At 37.2% G+C, this 15,908-nt stretch overlaps 1 protein-coding gene across 1 annotated transcript in view; it reads left to right on the top strand.

Moving 5' to 3' along the window:
• Positions 1-15,908, top strand: part of LOC126237005 (GRIP and coiled-coil domain-containing protein 2-like) — a 323,096-nt gene that overhangs the window by 113,666 nt on the left and 193,522 nt on the right. The window contains exon 6 of the mRNA XM_049946730.1: positions 1,747-5,540. Within this exon, the coding sequence (XP_049802687.1) occupies positions 1,747-5,540 (3,794 nt within the window). The remainder of the gene's footprint in view (positions 1-1,746; positions 5,541-15,908) is intronic.

Genomic DNA, 15,908 nt, shown 5'->3' on the forward strand with positions numbered 1-15,908 from the left:
ATTATCGTGATGCAATCACCATGAATTGCCTCACCACATCTCAGGCCGGTTCCTTCTCACATTTTCTTACAGGCATCACAACATGTTCCAGTAGTATCATTGATTAACGGTTTGTCCCTGTAGTACGAATTCATGATGAGCTAATCCTTCAAAATTAAAGAAAACTGTCAGAATGGCTTTGACATTTGACCTGACATAATGTGCTCTTTTTGGTTTTGGGATGAGCTCTTTATGGTTTCGAAGAATTTTTGCCGACTCATGATGATCGAACCTTGATCTCAACATCATAATTGTAGATCCATCTCATCACCAGTTATGATTCTCTTAAGTGAGATCTCGTTTTCATTTGTGTGATCCAAAAGCTCTTCACAGAAGTATTTCTGGTCTTGACTTGTGAGCCATGGGATGTATTTGTCAGAACACAATGCATTCCAAAATACTGTGTCAGGATTGCATGGCATGATCCAACTGAAATGTTGCAATCTCTCAGACAGTCAGTCTTTGATTGGCACGCACAGTTTTGTTTATGTTCCTGACATGAGTGTTCTCGGTAGATAGCAAAGGACGTCATTCCTCGGTAGACATCAAAGGGTGTCCTGAAAGAGTCTCATCTTTAACTTCATCCGGCCATTTTTAAACCATGTGAACTATTTGTACCACCAAGTATGGCCTAAGCACTCATCACTGTAGGCTTCCTGCATCATTTGGTGTGTCTCTGTAAAGGCTTTCTTGAGTTTTACACAAAATGTAATGCAGGTGCATTGCTCTTCTAACTCTGCTATCTTGAAATTCGCAAACTGTGCGATACAACATTCTACTCAATGCAGCAGTGAACAATAACTAAGTCATTCAAAAATTAAACTCTGGCAGTTACACATTAAACACAGGTGTGTGCAGGAATGCCAACAGCATTTCACTCAACACACCATTGGTGTGAAATTATGAATTTTCTGGAATTTTTTGAACAGATCTCTTACATACAGATTTCTTTTGCTAACATGCTTGTAGACTCACACTACCTGGTTTGTGACTTGTGTTGGCATCAACAGCACAGATGTGCTGTATAGAAACTGCTTTTGACTTTAGTATTATTTTACGGTACATTTTCTTTAATTTTTTTTTTTATGAAGCATAATATATAAAAGAAGTAACAGACGTAAATCAAATTTTTGTTGATCCTTAAGAAGATCCACATGATATCATCTTTAACATCCTTTATACTGCCATTTGTGTAGATGACTGTGATTGCTATTGTTTGTTAAGGTTTAGATTGAAGAGAAAATTGTGTTTCGTGATTTGTGCTGTAATCTGTTATTTTTCTACTTCTTTATGTAAGAAGTACATAATTCGTTAAATTTTGTATGAGCAGGAAATATTTTTTGCTGAAAGTACTGATCAAAATATGTGTATAGCAGTTGTATGTTTTCTGTGAACATCTTTGCTTGTAGAATCAGAAACTTTTTCACAGTCGCGTGACTTTTTCAGTATCCTACTTACCATTGTACAATGAGTGCTCTCTGCCCTACAGTGGCTATTTCTAAAAGTATTTCTCATGACTGAACATAAGACAGACTCACTAGCAAGTTATGTGAATAAACAATTATTGCTATTTTTGTCAGCTGTACATACATTTTTTTGTGAACAGCGGAGAATTATATTTTCCTTAGATGAAGTGAATTATTTGTGTGCATCAGTGGAAATTCTGAAGCTTATACTTATTATTCTTGTTTTCCTTTATTTTTACAGAGAGGACTGAAAGCATCAAGGCTAAACAGAGAATAGTGGCTGTAGAAAATGAAATGGCAATATTACAGGAGGAGCTGGATAGGGTAAATGAAGAGAATAAAAAGAAAAATGATCAAATGAAACAGTTACATGATCAATTCAGTCAGGAAAAATTGGCATATGAAGAGCAGTTCAAACGAAGGCAAATTTCTTGGGAAGAGAGAATATGTGAACTTCAGGATCAGTTTAAAAAAGAGAAGTCTGTGTTTGAACAAACACTTGAACAAGAAAAGAAAACTATGGAAGATACTTTGAAACATGAAATTATTTCTTGGAAAAATAAGTTAAATGAATTGAAAGAACAGTTCCTAACTGAAAAGCAGGAGATGGAACTTAATGCAAAGCAACAGGTCTTAACATTATCTGAACAGTTTGAAAACGAAAAATTGTCTTTTGAAGAGAAACATAAGCAACTTATAAGGGAAATGGAGGAACAGAAAATTAAGGAAATGAAGACAGTTGAGGAAGGGTACATCCAAAAATTGCAGAATCAGGAAGAATCCTTTGCTGAAGAGAAACAGGCATATACAGAAAATTTCAAACAGCAGTTACTAACTTGTGAGAAACATTACAAGCAAGAATTAAAACTTCGCGAAGAAAAATTTGCACAGAAACTTAAAAAGTGTGAAGAGAAATTTTGTGAAGAATTTCACATTGTTGAAGATAAATTTCTGAGAGAGAGACATGCTCTTGAGGAGCAACTAAAACGACTACAAGAAAAGGCCGCAGAGGAGAAACAGTGCCTAGAACAGAAATATAATGCAGAGATTGCAGAGTTGGAAAAAAAATTTGAACAAGAGAAAACTACCTTTATGGATAAGTTGAGAAAGGAGAAACATATATTTGAGGAAAAGTTGCAGAGAGAGAAAAGTATTTTGGAAGAGAAGTATCGGAAGGAAATTGAGAGTATTAGTGAAGCTAGGAATAATGTAAAAGATGCCAATCTTGAAATAGAAAAGTTGACTCGAGAGATACAGAACTTATTTGAAGAAAAGGAACAGTTTGCAACCCATGTACATAATCTTAAAGAAACATTAAAATATACAAATGCTGAGAAGGATGCATATTTTCAAGTGAAGGAAAGGCTGAAACATGATAATGAAAGCTTATTAGATCAACTTAAAGCAATAATGAGTGAAAAGGACAGAGTTGTTAGTGGAATAGAAAATGTGAAACAGAACAATGCTGAACTTAACCAGCTAATCCAGAGTCTGGGAGCTGAACGGGAATCATTTGTTAAAGACATTGCAAAGCTGAATATGGAAAAGAAAAAGCTACTTGAACGTTTGGATGTTTTGGAAGCAGATAATTCTGCAATAATTGAAGATAACTGTTATTTAAAATCTGAACTGCAAAAAATAAAAGAACTGCTGGAGAAGATAACAGCTGAAAAAATTTTAATATCTGAGGACAATGTGTGCTTAAAATCTGAAAAGCAAAAACTGAATGACTTGTTGGAAAAGGTAAGCGTTGAAAAGATAGTTATTTCAGAAGAGAATTCTTGTTTGAAAGCAGAAAAGGAGAAGTTGGAAACGACACTAGAGTCAGTAAATGCAGACAGAACAGCTGTTCTTGAAGCTAATACGGGTTTAAAAGCAGAAAAGGAAAAAGTAAATCATGAGTTGCTTCAAGTAAGAGCAGAATGTGAATCTCTACATTCAGAAATGGCTAATGCAATGGATATGCTTAATAATGCTGTGCATAATCATTTATTAGATAAGTTAAAAGTGGAAAGATTGATACCAGATAGCAAAGAAAATGAACAAGGGAGTGATGATACATTAGTTCAAGTAAATGAACCCAAAACATGTGCAACACTTTCAGATATAATCACAAGTCTCTGTGAGAGCCTTGAAAGAATTTCAGTTACAAGAAACAGTGCCTCTTCAGCAAACGTTAGTGATTACAGTGTCAGCAAAGAGGTGACTGAATCAGATTCCCAAGAAAATAAGAGCAGTATCTCAGGCCACATTCAGAATTCTGATGCTTCTTCAAGTGAAAATGGAGCATCAGTTGAAGGTGACAGGTACAGGGATGAGATACAGAAGCTACACTCGGAGTTAGAACATTTAAATTCAGTTATTTCTAATATGGAAGCACATGGCGAGGAACTGCAAACTGAAAATGATAGTCTGAAGGAGGGAATTAGACTACTAATTTCAAATGTTCACTCTGATTTTCCACCGCAATATAATTTATCCAAAACTGTTTCAGAAGTCCAGTACTTTAACAATGAAACATTAGACAAGCTAGGAGATATTTTAGGAAAGGAACAAGCAGAGAAATTTATAGAAATATTTTGTACAGTGAAACAACAAGCTCAAGAAATCAATAATCTCAAATACGAAATTGCTTCTATCACTGCAATGAGTCAGCAGGAAAAAACAGATTCAGGAGAAAAGTTATTAACAGACTTAAAAAGTTGCCAAGATGATATCAGAAATAAGGTTGAATTGATTAGCCATTTAGAGGAAGAGCTGAGCCGGTTTCTGGGCACACAGATTTCTTTTCAGTATAACAGTGAAAGTTTAGCCAATTTACGGAAGGAACTTTCAGAAAAGAAGAATGTTTTGGAACAAAATTCTGAAGAGGTACTGGAGCTGCAAAATTTGAAAGCAACTTTGGATTCTAAGTCAAAGGAATATGAAAAGTTGCGTAGTGAACTATTATTTATTCAGGATGTCTCTAAAGACAAAGAAAGAGAACTGAATCTTCTGAAGGAACGACTGGAAAACATTGAAGAAAAACACAAATCTGAAATCTGTGCTTTGCAAGAAAGACATTTTGAATGTGAGGATGTTCTGAGTGCAATGAAAGAAGAAGGATTTTTTTCAGATGGCATGGAAGAAAACTCATTGCAAAGTAAAGAGGCAGTAATGGCCATTATAAGGAAGCTACATAACCAGCTTGGTGAGAGAACTTCAGTTATTGAGAAGTTGGTGCAGCAGTGTGAAACATCAAAGAATGAAGTATCTAAACTGCGTGATGATTTGAAATTAATAAGACAGGAGCGTGATCAGTTCGAATCAAATGCGTCTCATTTTAAAAACTTAGTAGAAACAAACAATGAGGAACTGATCTCTTTAAAACAGTCATTTGTCGATCTAAAATCCCAGTCTGAAAGCTGCATATCTGGTTTACAGAATAACTTGAGGGATGTGCAGACTGAGTGTTCAATGTACAAGAAATTAATAGAGGAGCAGTCTAATGATACTGATAGCACCAAAGCTCAGCTCATGCAAGTAATAAGTCAAAGTGATGAAGTAATGGTAGAATTAAAGAAAGTGCAAGATGAATTAAGAAATACTACTGAAAGGCTGATGGCAAAAACCAGAGAGGCTGAAGAAGTTAAGGAAATAACAAATGCTTTAGAAAAGAAAAATTCAGCATTGTTGGATGAAATGAATAAAATTCAAGATGAGTACAACAGCCTAAAAATACAATTTGTCGCAAAACAGGAAGAAGTTCTATCATTGGAAAACCAGTTAAATACATGCCATAAAACAATTGAAGATCTTCAGAAAGATCTAAATTTGTCTACAGAAAAGTGTGACAATAAGTCCAAAGAGTGTGTTGCACTTTCTGCTGAAATTAGTGCCCTTAAAAATTCTGCAGCTTCAGAACTGAATTCAGTAAGAGAGATGCATGACATTGCCATACAGAAAATGCAGCATATGGAGAGAGAGCTAAATGAATCAGACAATAGATTTAAATGCCAGACTGAAGAATTAAAACAAAAAACAAAATTACTGGAGGTAAGAAAAGTCTTTTATTTTTACTAATTTGTTATTTCTGTATGTCATGATGTACCAATGTTGAGTAAATAACTGGAACTCTGGTACAAAGAGGTGGGGAGATAATTAATGCCAGAGCCTCATTTAAATTTAAAAATACATTTGCACATCTACAGGTGTAAAGCTATTTACATATAGTATTTTTTGATTTGGCCAGGCAATACCAGCAATTGTTGTAATTTGTCATTTACATATAGGCTACATTCTCCTGTATGTTCAGGTAATAGTAACATACAGGCAGCTAGATTTTTTTGACATATTTAGTATTGCCAGGAAAAATAATTTAAAAATAAAAGCTACAATCAGAAACGTAAGATAAATTTCTACTTATTTAAGTGACTCTGGTGCAGGCATACAGGGGAAATGAGAGACAGAGTAAAGCTTCTAAAGCCAAGAGATGCTACCTGCTGATGAGAAAGAAAAGTGTTGGAGAAAATAAGACTATGCAGGAATTTTGTCAGTGAATCACTAAGACATTGGATCAGGAATGTCAAGATCAGGAAACCATCAGATTTTATTGTTAATTAACACCCTACTCTTGTATTCTTGAACCTGGCATGCTGGGTGACTTCTTCAAATTGTTGAAAGTCCCATTTTGCCAATCATTCAACTTTTTCTGTCATATAAGAGATTCTGTGATTCTTAGAACAAACAATTTCCTCACAAGGGGAGGCCATGATGCTTGGATCATTGGTTTACCTTAAACTTTGTACACTTTTATTATTGTTGAAAAAAATATAAATTAAAGAAAGAAATGGGAATCGATCCAGTGATCCAATGATTGTGGAGCTTGGACGCTAACCACCCAACTGGAGCTTGCACACTAACCACCCAACCACCACCAGTTCATGCTCAGAGTGACAATGCACCGATACATTATTGATGTGGAAAACTTCTCTTGCAATTTTCTCGAAATTACCTAAGTAGTACACCTTACTATTTGCGCATTATGTTGTCCTAATAGACTCTTAAAAATGTACAAAGCTCGACATAAATCGGTGGTCCGAACATTGTGGCCTCCACGTGTCAGTTTTTGTCTGTGATTGCGTCTGCTGATGCTTGGAAAATAGAAATGGGTTGTGCCTTCATTAAAATATTATGAGTGATGTTCGCTGCAGTGTGTGTAGAATTTCAGGCATTCATGTCAACCACCAAGAAAATTATTGTTGTTTTCCTATACTATCTTCACATTTATCAACAGTATTTTGTGATAATGTTTAAGATCCAGCACCACCTGAACAATCCATACCCCTTCATTGAATGTAAAGAGAATATCACACTGTAAATATTATAGTGAAATAGCTCGCCCTACAACCTCACTTCAACCTATACCATTTTTGTTCAGCTGCTCTTCGAAGCCCTTTGTCTCTCTGACAGAATTATGTAATTGATAAACCCTAAAGCTTTTATTTCTTCTCCCTGAACTTCAATTCTTTTTCAGTATTTCCCTTTTGCTGCCCTTTCCAAATTTCGTTTTTGTTTCCTGTACATCTTGCTCATTGTACAGGTTTAATTATAACAGGAATATGCTACAACACTGCCTCATTCCCTTCTCAGCTACTGTTTCCCTTTAATATCCTTCAAGTATTATAACTACAAATATTTCAGTCCGAGTTGTAAATAACCTTTTTCTCACAATAATTACCAGGATAACTTTAAAGATTGAAAATCCAGTCAACTTTGTCATAAGCTTTTTCTGTATCTACAAATGCATTAAAGTACCGACTGATCAGTGTATCTTCTGAGACAAGTAATAGTACCAGTATTCTCTCGTGGGTTCTCACATTTCTCCAGAACCGGAATTGATCTTACCTGTGGTCAGTTTCTACCACCTTTTTCATTCTTTTGTAAATAATTTGTGTTAGTGTTTTGCAACTCTTAACTTTTTAAATTGATGGTTTGATAGTACTCACATGTGTCAACACCAGCCTTCTTTAGGATTGGGCTTATTACTTTCTCCTTCAAGCCTGAGGGCATTTTGCCTGTCTCGTATATCTTGCAGAAATAGATTTGTCTGTTCCCCCAAGGACCTCAATAATTCTGAAGCAATACCATCTACTCGAAGTGCCCGGTTTCATTTACTGACTGTCAGTGCTCATCCATATTCTTTGTGCAGTGTCTTATTTCTCAGCGTATCTTTATGTACTTCCTCTTTCCTTTTCATAATTTTGTCTTCAAGTTTCTTTTCTTTTTTAGCATTTCTATGTATTCCTTTTATCTTCCAACTTTCCCTCCTTTGTTTAGTACTGTCTTCTACTCTAAGCTTATGATATTCATACAGCTCATTCTCTTTTCTCAAAATATCTGTAATTTTCCTATCTGAAACATCTATCTTTTTCCATAGCCATGTGTGCTCCTGTAACTTTGCGTTTTTCTTCTAGCTATTCCTACATTTTCATTTTGCACTTCCTGTTAATCTCATCTTTTAGTCATTTGTATTCCCTTTGTCCTGCTTTATATGCAGCATTTTTATGTTTCCTTCTTTTTTCAGTTAAATTCAATATCTGATGTATTTTTCAACGATTTTTGCTGGAGCCTTCTCTTTTTGTCCATTTGATCCCCTGTTGATTTCACTATTTCATTTCTCAAAGTTATCCATTGACCTCGTAGTGTATTCCTTTCCCCTGTTAGCGCTCTGAAATTTTCAACAACCATTGGTTCTTTCAATTTATCCAATCTAGTCTCTTGAAATTCTTACTTTAACAACCATAAACTTTTTCTGTATCTACAAGTGCGTTAAAGCACTGAATCATCAGTCTATCTTCTGAGACAAGTAATAGTACCAGTATTGCCTCATGGGTTCTCACATTTCTCCAGAACCGGAACTGATCTTACCTACATGTGCCCCTGTAAATTCTTTGCAGTTTAAAACTGGGTTGTGAACCCTGTCTTACAATTATATGATCTGACTAAAACCTTCCAGTGCCTCCACATCACTTCCATGGATACAACTTCCTTTCATGATTTTTAAACCAAAGTTTAGCATTAATAAAATATGTTCTGTTCAAAATTCTTCCAGGTGGCTGCTGCTTTCTGTCCATTCCCACAGTGTATGTTCTCCTCCTACTTTCCTTTTCTTCCTGTCAAATTACAGTCTCCCATCACAGTTACATTTATGTGTCCCATAAGAATCTGTATAATTTCTTTTACCTCATCATATATTATTTCAGTCTGTTTGTCATCTGTGGAGCTAATAGGCATATAAACTTATACCACTGTGTTTGGCTTTGCTTCTGTCTTGGCTATGTTGTTCGTAGCAGCTCACCAGCATTTTCTTATTCATTATTAAATCTTCTCCTGCATTCTCTCTCTTTGATTTTGAGTTGATAATCCTGCACTCATCTGATAAAAAGTCTTCATCTTTCTGTCATCTCAATTCACTAATTCACACTACATTTAATTTCACCCTATCCATTTCCTTTTTTAAATTCTCTAACCTACTTACCCAATTAAAGGATCTAGCATTCTGTGACCCATAGAAAATCAGTCTTGTTTTCTGCGATGGCAATCTCCTCCTGAGTAGGCCCCAGCTTGAGATCTGATTTGTGGACTACATTATCTCCGAAATATCTTACCCAAGTGGATGTCAGCATCAAAATCCATATTGTTGAGTTGCATGCCCTTGGGGGAAAAACAACGGCTGCTAGTTTTCCCTAACTTTCGGCTGTTGACATTGCCAGCACAGCAAGGTCATACTGGCTAATGTTACATGCCCAGGTCAGTCAGTCATCCAGATTGTTGCCCTACTGCAACTACTGGAAACACTGCTGCCCATCTTCAAGAACCATATGTGAGTTTGGTCTCTCTGCAGATATCCTTCCGGTGTAGTTGTACAGCTGTCTGCATTGCTGAGGCATGCAGGCCCCACCGTGGCAGGGTCCATGATTCAGGATCAGTGCATTCTGATATTGTCTTTTTCATTTACAGAATTCTTTAAGGGCTTCATGGTAGTACATTAGGACACGTTATTGATCAGCAGTGACAGATCGTTTTTTAAAATCTAAAATACTTTTTTTGCTTCGTCTCATTTTAATGCAAAGCTAATTGAGTATTGCTTTTCCTGTGATAGCATTCTGTTAGTGTCGTTGTGGGACATCTGAAATGTACCTATGGCTTTCACAATCCCTCAAAATTTGACTCTGGTTTTGCAGCTGCATATTTATCTATAACGTTGAAGTGGGGACATGTTAGAAGGTGCCAGATAGGGTGAATAGCATGGATCCTCCAGCAATTCACGTTTCAGATTCCCCAGATTTCCAGTACTAAGTCACATTTTGTGACAGGGCATACATCTTTTCTTCTAACTGATGTAGCTGCAAAATAATCGGTAAGAAAAATCTCTCTTGTACCCAAGAAATCGTTGACCACACCATTTTCAGGAGGTGAAGTCAGCCTTGCCCTCTCCTGGAATTTGCAACACCCACTTTTTACTCATTTCTAAAAATGATTGTCTGTGATTTTACTTAACCACAGGTTTACTCCTTGCTGGTGTTACACTGACAATGTGATCAGAAATATTGTGTGGTATTGGCAACAAGTATTTAATTTGCATGTGTTTGCTTAATATATGTTCCACAATAAATTATGCTGCCTTTTTCATCTCTGCTGTGGTTTAGGCCCTGCCCCATAATACAGACATATGTAAACCTTGCTGAAGAGTGCAAAAATAGAATTGACAAACTCCTCTCTCTTTCTTTCTTTCTTTCTTGTATGTTGTGTCCTTACCGAGCTGCAGAAAAGAACAAGTCCAACGCCATAATATGTGGACTATAGTATAGCTGGCCAACATCTGTCAACAGTTTGTAGGATACCCTTCCAGTACTCCTTAATAATCAGTCATATACCTTATGTGTATGCACAACTTAGACCAGATCTGGCTTGTTGAGACTACATTTACCTTTAAATGACAGAATGATTTGCAGTAAACTCGGAAAGACACAACCACCTTATACAGTAGATCTGTACCTCTACCAGGGATAATCATACAGCCTTTTTATCACCTTGAAAAAATAAAGTTGTGTAATTAATTTTTTGTTTGTGGTCTGCAGTCCTAGCATACATTGAAATTCCCACGTGTCAGTGTCCATAGCACACTGTTAGAGGAGCTGAAACAGTGCACTCCATTTGTAAAGTAGAGTATCATAACAGGAATTTGTTTTCTGCATTTAAAGGGGAAGAATTTCTACATCAATCAGTGCTGAGTTGGTGGAAGTATATGACAACAATACGCCACCATATGACCCTGTGGGTAGGTAGTGCAGTTGCTTCCAGAGTGGTGAAACAAATCCAAACAAACGAATTGCTGCCCACCTGATGGAAAAACCCGAGAATCGCATGGGAAGCAGCGGCCTGTTACTTGAAGATCAGTTTGTCCTATCGAGATGATAGTGGAAAAAGTGAAACTGCTGTGGAGCAGTTTTTAACTTCTGGCACAATGTTTTCAACATGACAATGGTCACTGCCCACTGGATTTCTGCAACTGTTCTTACCCATTCAGAAAGGCTGCCAAACTGAGGCAGCAACAGAAATTTTGTGGCTGTGTCAGGTAAATCCAGATGACATCTTTACCCACCTAATATCCATAGACAAATGCTGTTTGTACAATTATGATCCAGGGAAAACGGGGCAAAGCAAGCAGTAGTAATGTGGAGTCATCACCACAAAAAAAAAGGGGGGGGGGGTGATTAAGTCTCAACAACTCATTGGGCAGGGTGATAAGAGTGATGATGCTTGGTGTGTTTTAGGGTTAGCAAGGCATGGTCTAATAGATTATGCTCACGTGGGGCAAACTGTTACAGTCACATAGTGACGGAATCACATGGCAAAGTTACAGGATACTGTCAGTACAGAATCACGTGGGCAATTGTCCAAGTGGGTGTACATTTTCATGACAATCGCATCACTCTGCACAGGATGTAGTCACATATGCTGCTTCTTTGGGCTATCAAACTTTGTCTCGTCTCTTGCATTCTCCTAACTGTATATCCAGTGACTTCTTCCTCTTTCCTCAGATGAAGAAAACTAGGCATTTCTAAAATGAAAACAGACTCATTTTTGAAGTAGGACATTTGCTGAACAGCCAAAATGCAGATTCCTACTACCATCACCTCTGCCTAATCATCCATCTTAAGGAAAAGTAAAGTGTGTCACATTGAATGATGAATAGGTAGAGAATGACTAAACTGTCACCAAGTGTCATAGTCACATCTTGATTGATTTAGGAATTAGTAAAAACTTCATAACTACCTCTCATTTCCTTCATATACGGCTTCAAATCCATTAGTTTGATATAGAATATGCCATTTACTGTGCTAGAAGTGATAGCATGAAATTTTTGTCAAAACCACTCTGTATGTAGAGAAGTAATTACAAAATTCTATAGGAACGTGTCAAACTATGTTCATGAGAACTGTCTTGTTTCTATTCTAGACTGTTAAGAATTTATTCTGCTGTCCAGTTTTAGTGTATGTCTAGGTTGTTTATCACATGCATCTAGACATATGTGGGGTCTCAGTTATGCTTTACACCAACTACATTAAACACTTAGCTTTCATTACATATTTGTTCAACTTAGATTTAAAAAGTAGAAAACATGTAAAATTTTTATGCATCCATTAACTGATTTTTTTTAAGTCAACATTGTAATATACAGTCTGAGACAGAAATAATTTTACAACTTTTGGGGGCACGTTCCTCATCCCAGAAGACTGCCTATAATGACAGACAGGTTTTGAAAGATTATGAGGACAGTACACTGTCGGCGAGCCAGTGTCTTCATGCGGGACATTCTCCAGTGTCTCTTGTGCAGCAAGCTTAATGCCTATTGGTGCAAGTCTGGTGGAGTGACCACCTGATGTGCACCTGTCTCACTGTCCAAAGAATTACACAATCATCAAGTGAGAGTTTGTGAAAAATATGTTTCCAGGAGCTGAACACATTTGCCAACTGGCAGGTGAGGTAAATTGGCCATCCATGAGTCGTGTAGAGGAGAGACTGCCACAGGATGGGTTCCCAGTTTGTGGTGGTGGCAACATGAGCAGTTTTAATGGACAAACCGTACAACATAAGTTGCTGCTAGGTATTGATGTGGAAGCAGAGGACCTCCTGTTAGCTGAAATCAGGGTTCGAGCCAACGGGCAGATATGACAACACATTGGCATTTGAATGCTATGCCACAGAAACTCCTGGAGACTGGAGTGTGGCCTCAATAATGCCACCAATGGCTTTTAATGCGTAATCAGTAAAAGCTGAATTCCAAATGCATAGACATAAAATTTTTTCCGTGGTAAACTTTATCGTCAGTTCCTCCTTCTCAATCTGGCATTAGTTTTGTTGTGCAGTGGTTAATGCTATGGGCACTCTGGAAGCAACTGCGCTACCTAACCACAGGGTCATATGGTGGTGTATTGTTGTCATAAACTTCCATCAACTCAGCACTGATTGATGCAGAAATTCTTCCCTTTCAAATGCAGAATACAAATTCCTGTTACGATACTGTACTTTATGAATGGAGTGCACTATTTTGTTTCAGCTCCTGTATCAATGTGCTGTGGACACTTGACACACGGGAATTTCAGTATCACACTCTTCTTTACTTAACTGATTGAAGGGTTACGTAGTGTGGGTCTCACTGAGTAAGAACTTGCAGTAATAGTTTATTTTTCCCAAAAACACTTGTAATTCAGGGAAATTTGTCGGGCGTGGTAAGGAGTCTATTGTGGATGCATTCTGATCAGTTGGCGTGGTTCCCTCTTTAGTGAGCCAGTGCTCCAAATACTATGTTTCTGGCTTTTTTGGATGCTTGTGGGGGCTGAGGTAGTGCCAAATGGGAGCTGCTTGCACTTGTACAAACCAAAAGGTGTATTAATGACAATGAGGTTCTATAATTCCTCACCTAAGGGTAACAAGAGGTAAGCACAGGAGGTCGATGTTGGAGTAGAATTCCCCTCCAGCAAGTTTGGTGAAATGGTCTTTGGGCCGGGGGATAGGATAAGTTCCTTCCTGCAGGTTCTAGCCTTGAAATCTGCACCAAGTCGGAGAGAACCGTAGGCTATCTATCTGATGATGACGACTAGGGGAGTGGCCCAAGCACTAGATTTAATCAGCTCAGTAACCCCAGCAGCCTGAATATGATCTAGTTCCTACTTCACAACATCATGTAGGTAACTGGAATTGGTCTGATGCTTTTTGCGTAACATCTGGCCGAAGAGTTACGTGTACCCTAAAATCTGATGCACATCCCAGATCTGGCTGAAATAGAAATGCAAACACAGTGCAGAGTTTATTCAGTTCCTGACTCAACCCTGACTTCATCAGAAATAGAAAACCCAAAGATATAAAGGCATCAAGGCCGAACATATTGGTAGCAGAAAGGTGATCGACCACACACAAGTAATGAAGTGAACCACGTACTGTTTTTGTAGGCCACATTGACTGAGATCTGTAACATCGACCCATAAGTACTTGCATCACACTGAAGAACCACCTTGAAAATGGAAATTACTTTGTACACTTAATTGTTCCAGTGACCTATGATAAACTATTGTTAGAAGGGGTTGTTTCACATAATATCTGTAGAATCTCAAAAAAATTTCGCTTGGACAGGCACAAAACATTTCCACTATTGAAAGATTTTAGTTGTTCTTCTATTCTGCCATCACTTATCTCAATATCTGCTAGTTTGGGGTTTGTGAGACTGCTGAAAGAAGGTTGTATTACGATCATGAAAGATGAAACAAGCATAACAAATCCTGTTTTTCCATTTTAATACGGACTTCACATCTGGAAGTTTTGCCATACCTACTACAGTTGTGCGAAACTTATTAGGGATGCCATTAGCTTGTTGTTTGTTCCCCACATTAATGTGTTTAATGTAACTTACTGTGAGCATAGTTATGATTATGTACATATAAAATACTCAAGGTGGTGAATCTAGCCAGTTGCTAAATAATGAAGTAAAGTGTTTGTAATATGTGAGGTTTTTCTCTTGGATCTGAGTAATACAGTGATTGACAGTGGTGCATGGAAAGGGGTGATGGTTAGCTGTTATGCACAAGCACAGTATGGCTCCAGTAGCAGCAGCTGTGCAGTTCCTCTCTGGTATGTTCCCAATTAACATGCAGTGTGGCGTGTTCTTTTTGCAGGATCATCAGTTCCTAAGCAGTTTCACGATTGACTTCACACATTCCTTAAAAGAAACATACCACACTGAGAACCAAAGCAAATAAGAGCAAATCCAACAATTATGTTACAGAGTGTAATTGCCATCCGAACTAACAAGTAGCTGACAGCTGAGGTAGCTGAGCAGTATGAAAACTCTGCACTGGGCAGAAGATATGACCAAACTCGTGTTGCGATTGCTTGTTGCCGTGACAGCTGTCTATACATGGCTGTCAGTCATTTTATTATTATGATCCTGGTATAGATGTTGTGCAAAGGATGAATAATAAGCTGATAATAAACATAGTCTTAATTTTTCCTCTGAGATTATTTCTCTCAGTTTAGTTGTCTCATAAATGCAACAAACCTTTGATGCACTGTACTGTTGACCCCAACTGATTTGGCTGGAACAAAACGTCAGTGTATGTGAGACATCAGTTCATTACCCACACTCTCCATACTTTACACAAATGGTGTGATTGACCTCACCACTAATCAGATAACATTGCTTCTATTTTCAGTTACTCGCTAAGAAATCATTGTAATGTATTTTTATTATGTCTGTATCCTGAGCACTTCATTGGTATTTTTTTTATAATTATGTAAATCCCAACACAAAGTCTTTAAAAGCAACCTGAAGAACATCCTAACATTCCAGTTGCAACTTCTGAATGCACAAGAAAAAATATCTGAAACAGTTTTCAGAGTAATGTAAAAGTTAACTTGTTAAATAAAGTGTTATAGAACTGAAGACGGTGTACTTCAAATGTAAACCAATAACACAGGAATATTAAAAACTCCACTCAATAAGTACACTGTTGGTCATGACGCGTTCAGTGTTTCTCGTGCAATGTAAGGTATTGTAACACCAATCCTTCTGTGAAGTTAATTTCATAAGTCTTCAGTGTTACCCATTGTAGTCTTTAAACAAGTTGTAAGAGTGGAAATGGATCTTTCACATTTGAGAGGGGGAGAAGCAGCAAAGGAAGTCCTTTGTCACGTAATAATCACTATGAGCCTAAACTATCCTAGCAGCTTAAACAAAGCTAGTAATGCTAATAGTTTAAAATTGGTTTTTCACATCATTAATGAACACTGAAATTCCAAAGAAACTGGTATAGGCATGCATATTCAAATACAGAGATATGTAAACAGGCAGAATAAGGCACT

The sequence above is a fragment of the Schistocerca nitens genome, chromosome 2 (genome assembly GCF_023898315.1).
Source record: "Schistocerca nitens isolate TAMUIC-IGC-003100 chromosome 2, iqSchNite1.1, whole genome shotgun sequence".
Lineage (NCBI taxonomy): Eukaryota > Metazoa > Arthropoda > Insecta > Orthoptera > Acrididae > Schistocerca > Schistocerca nitens.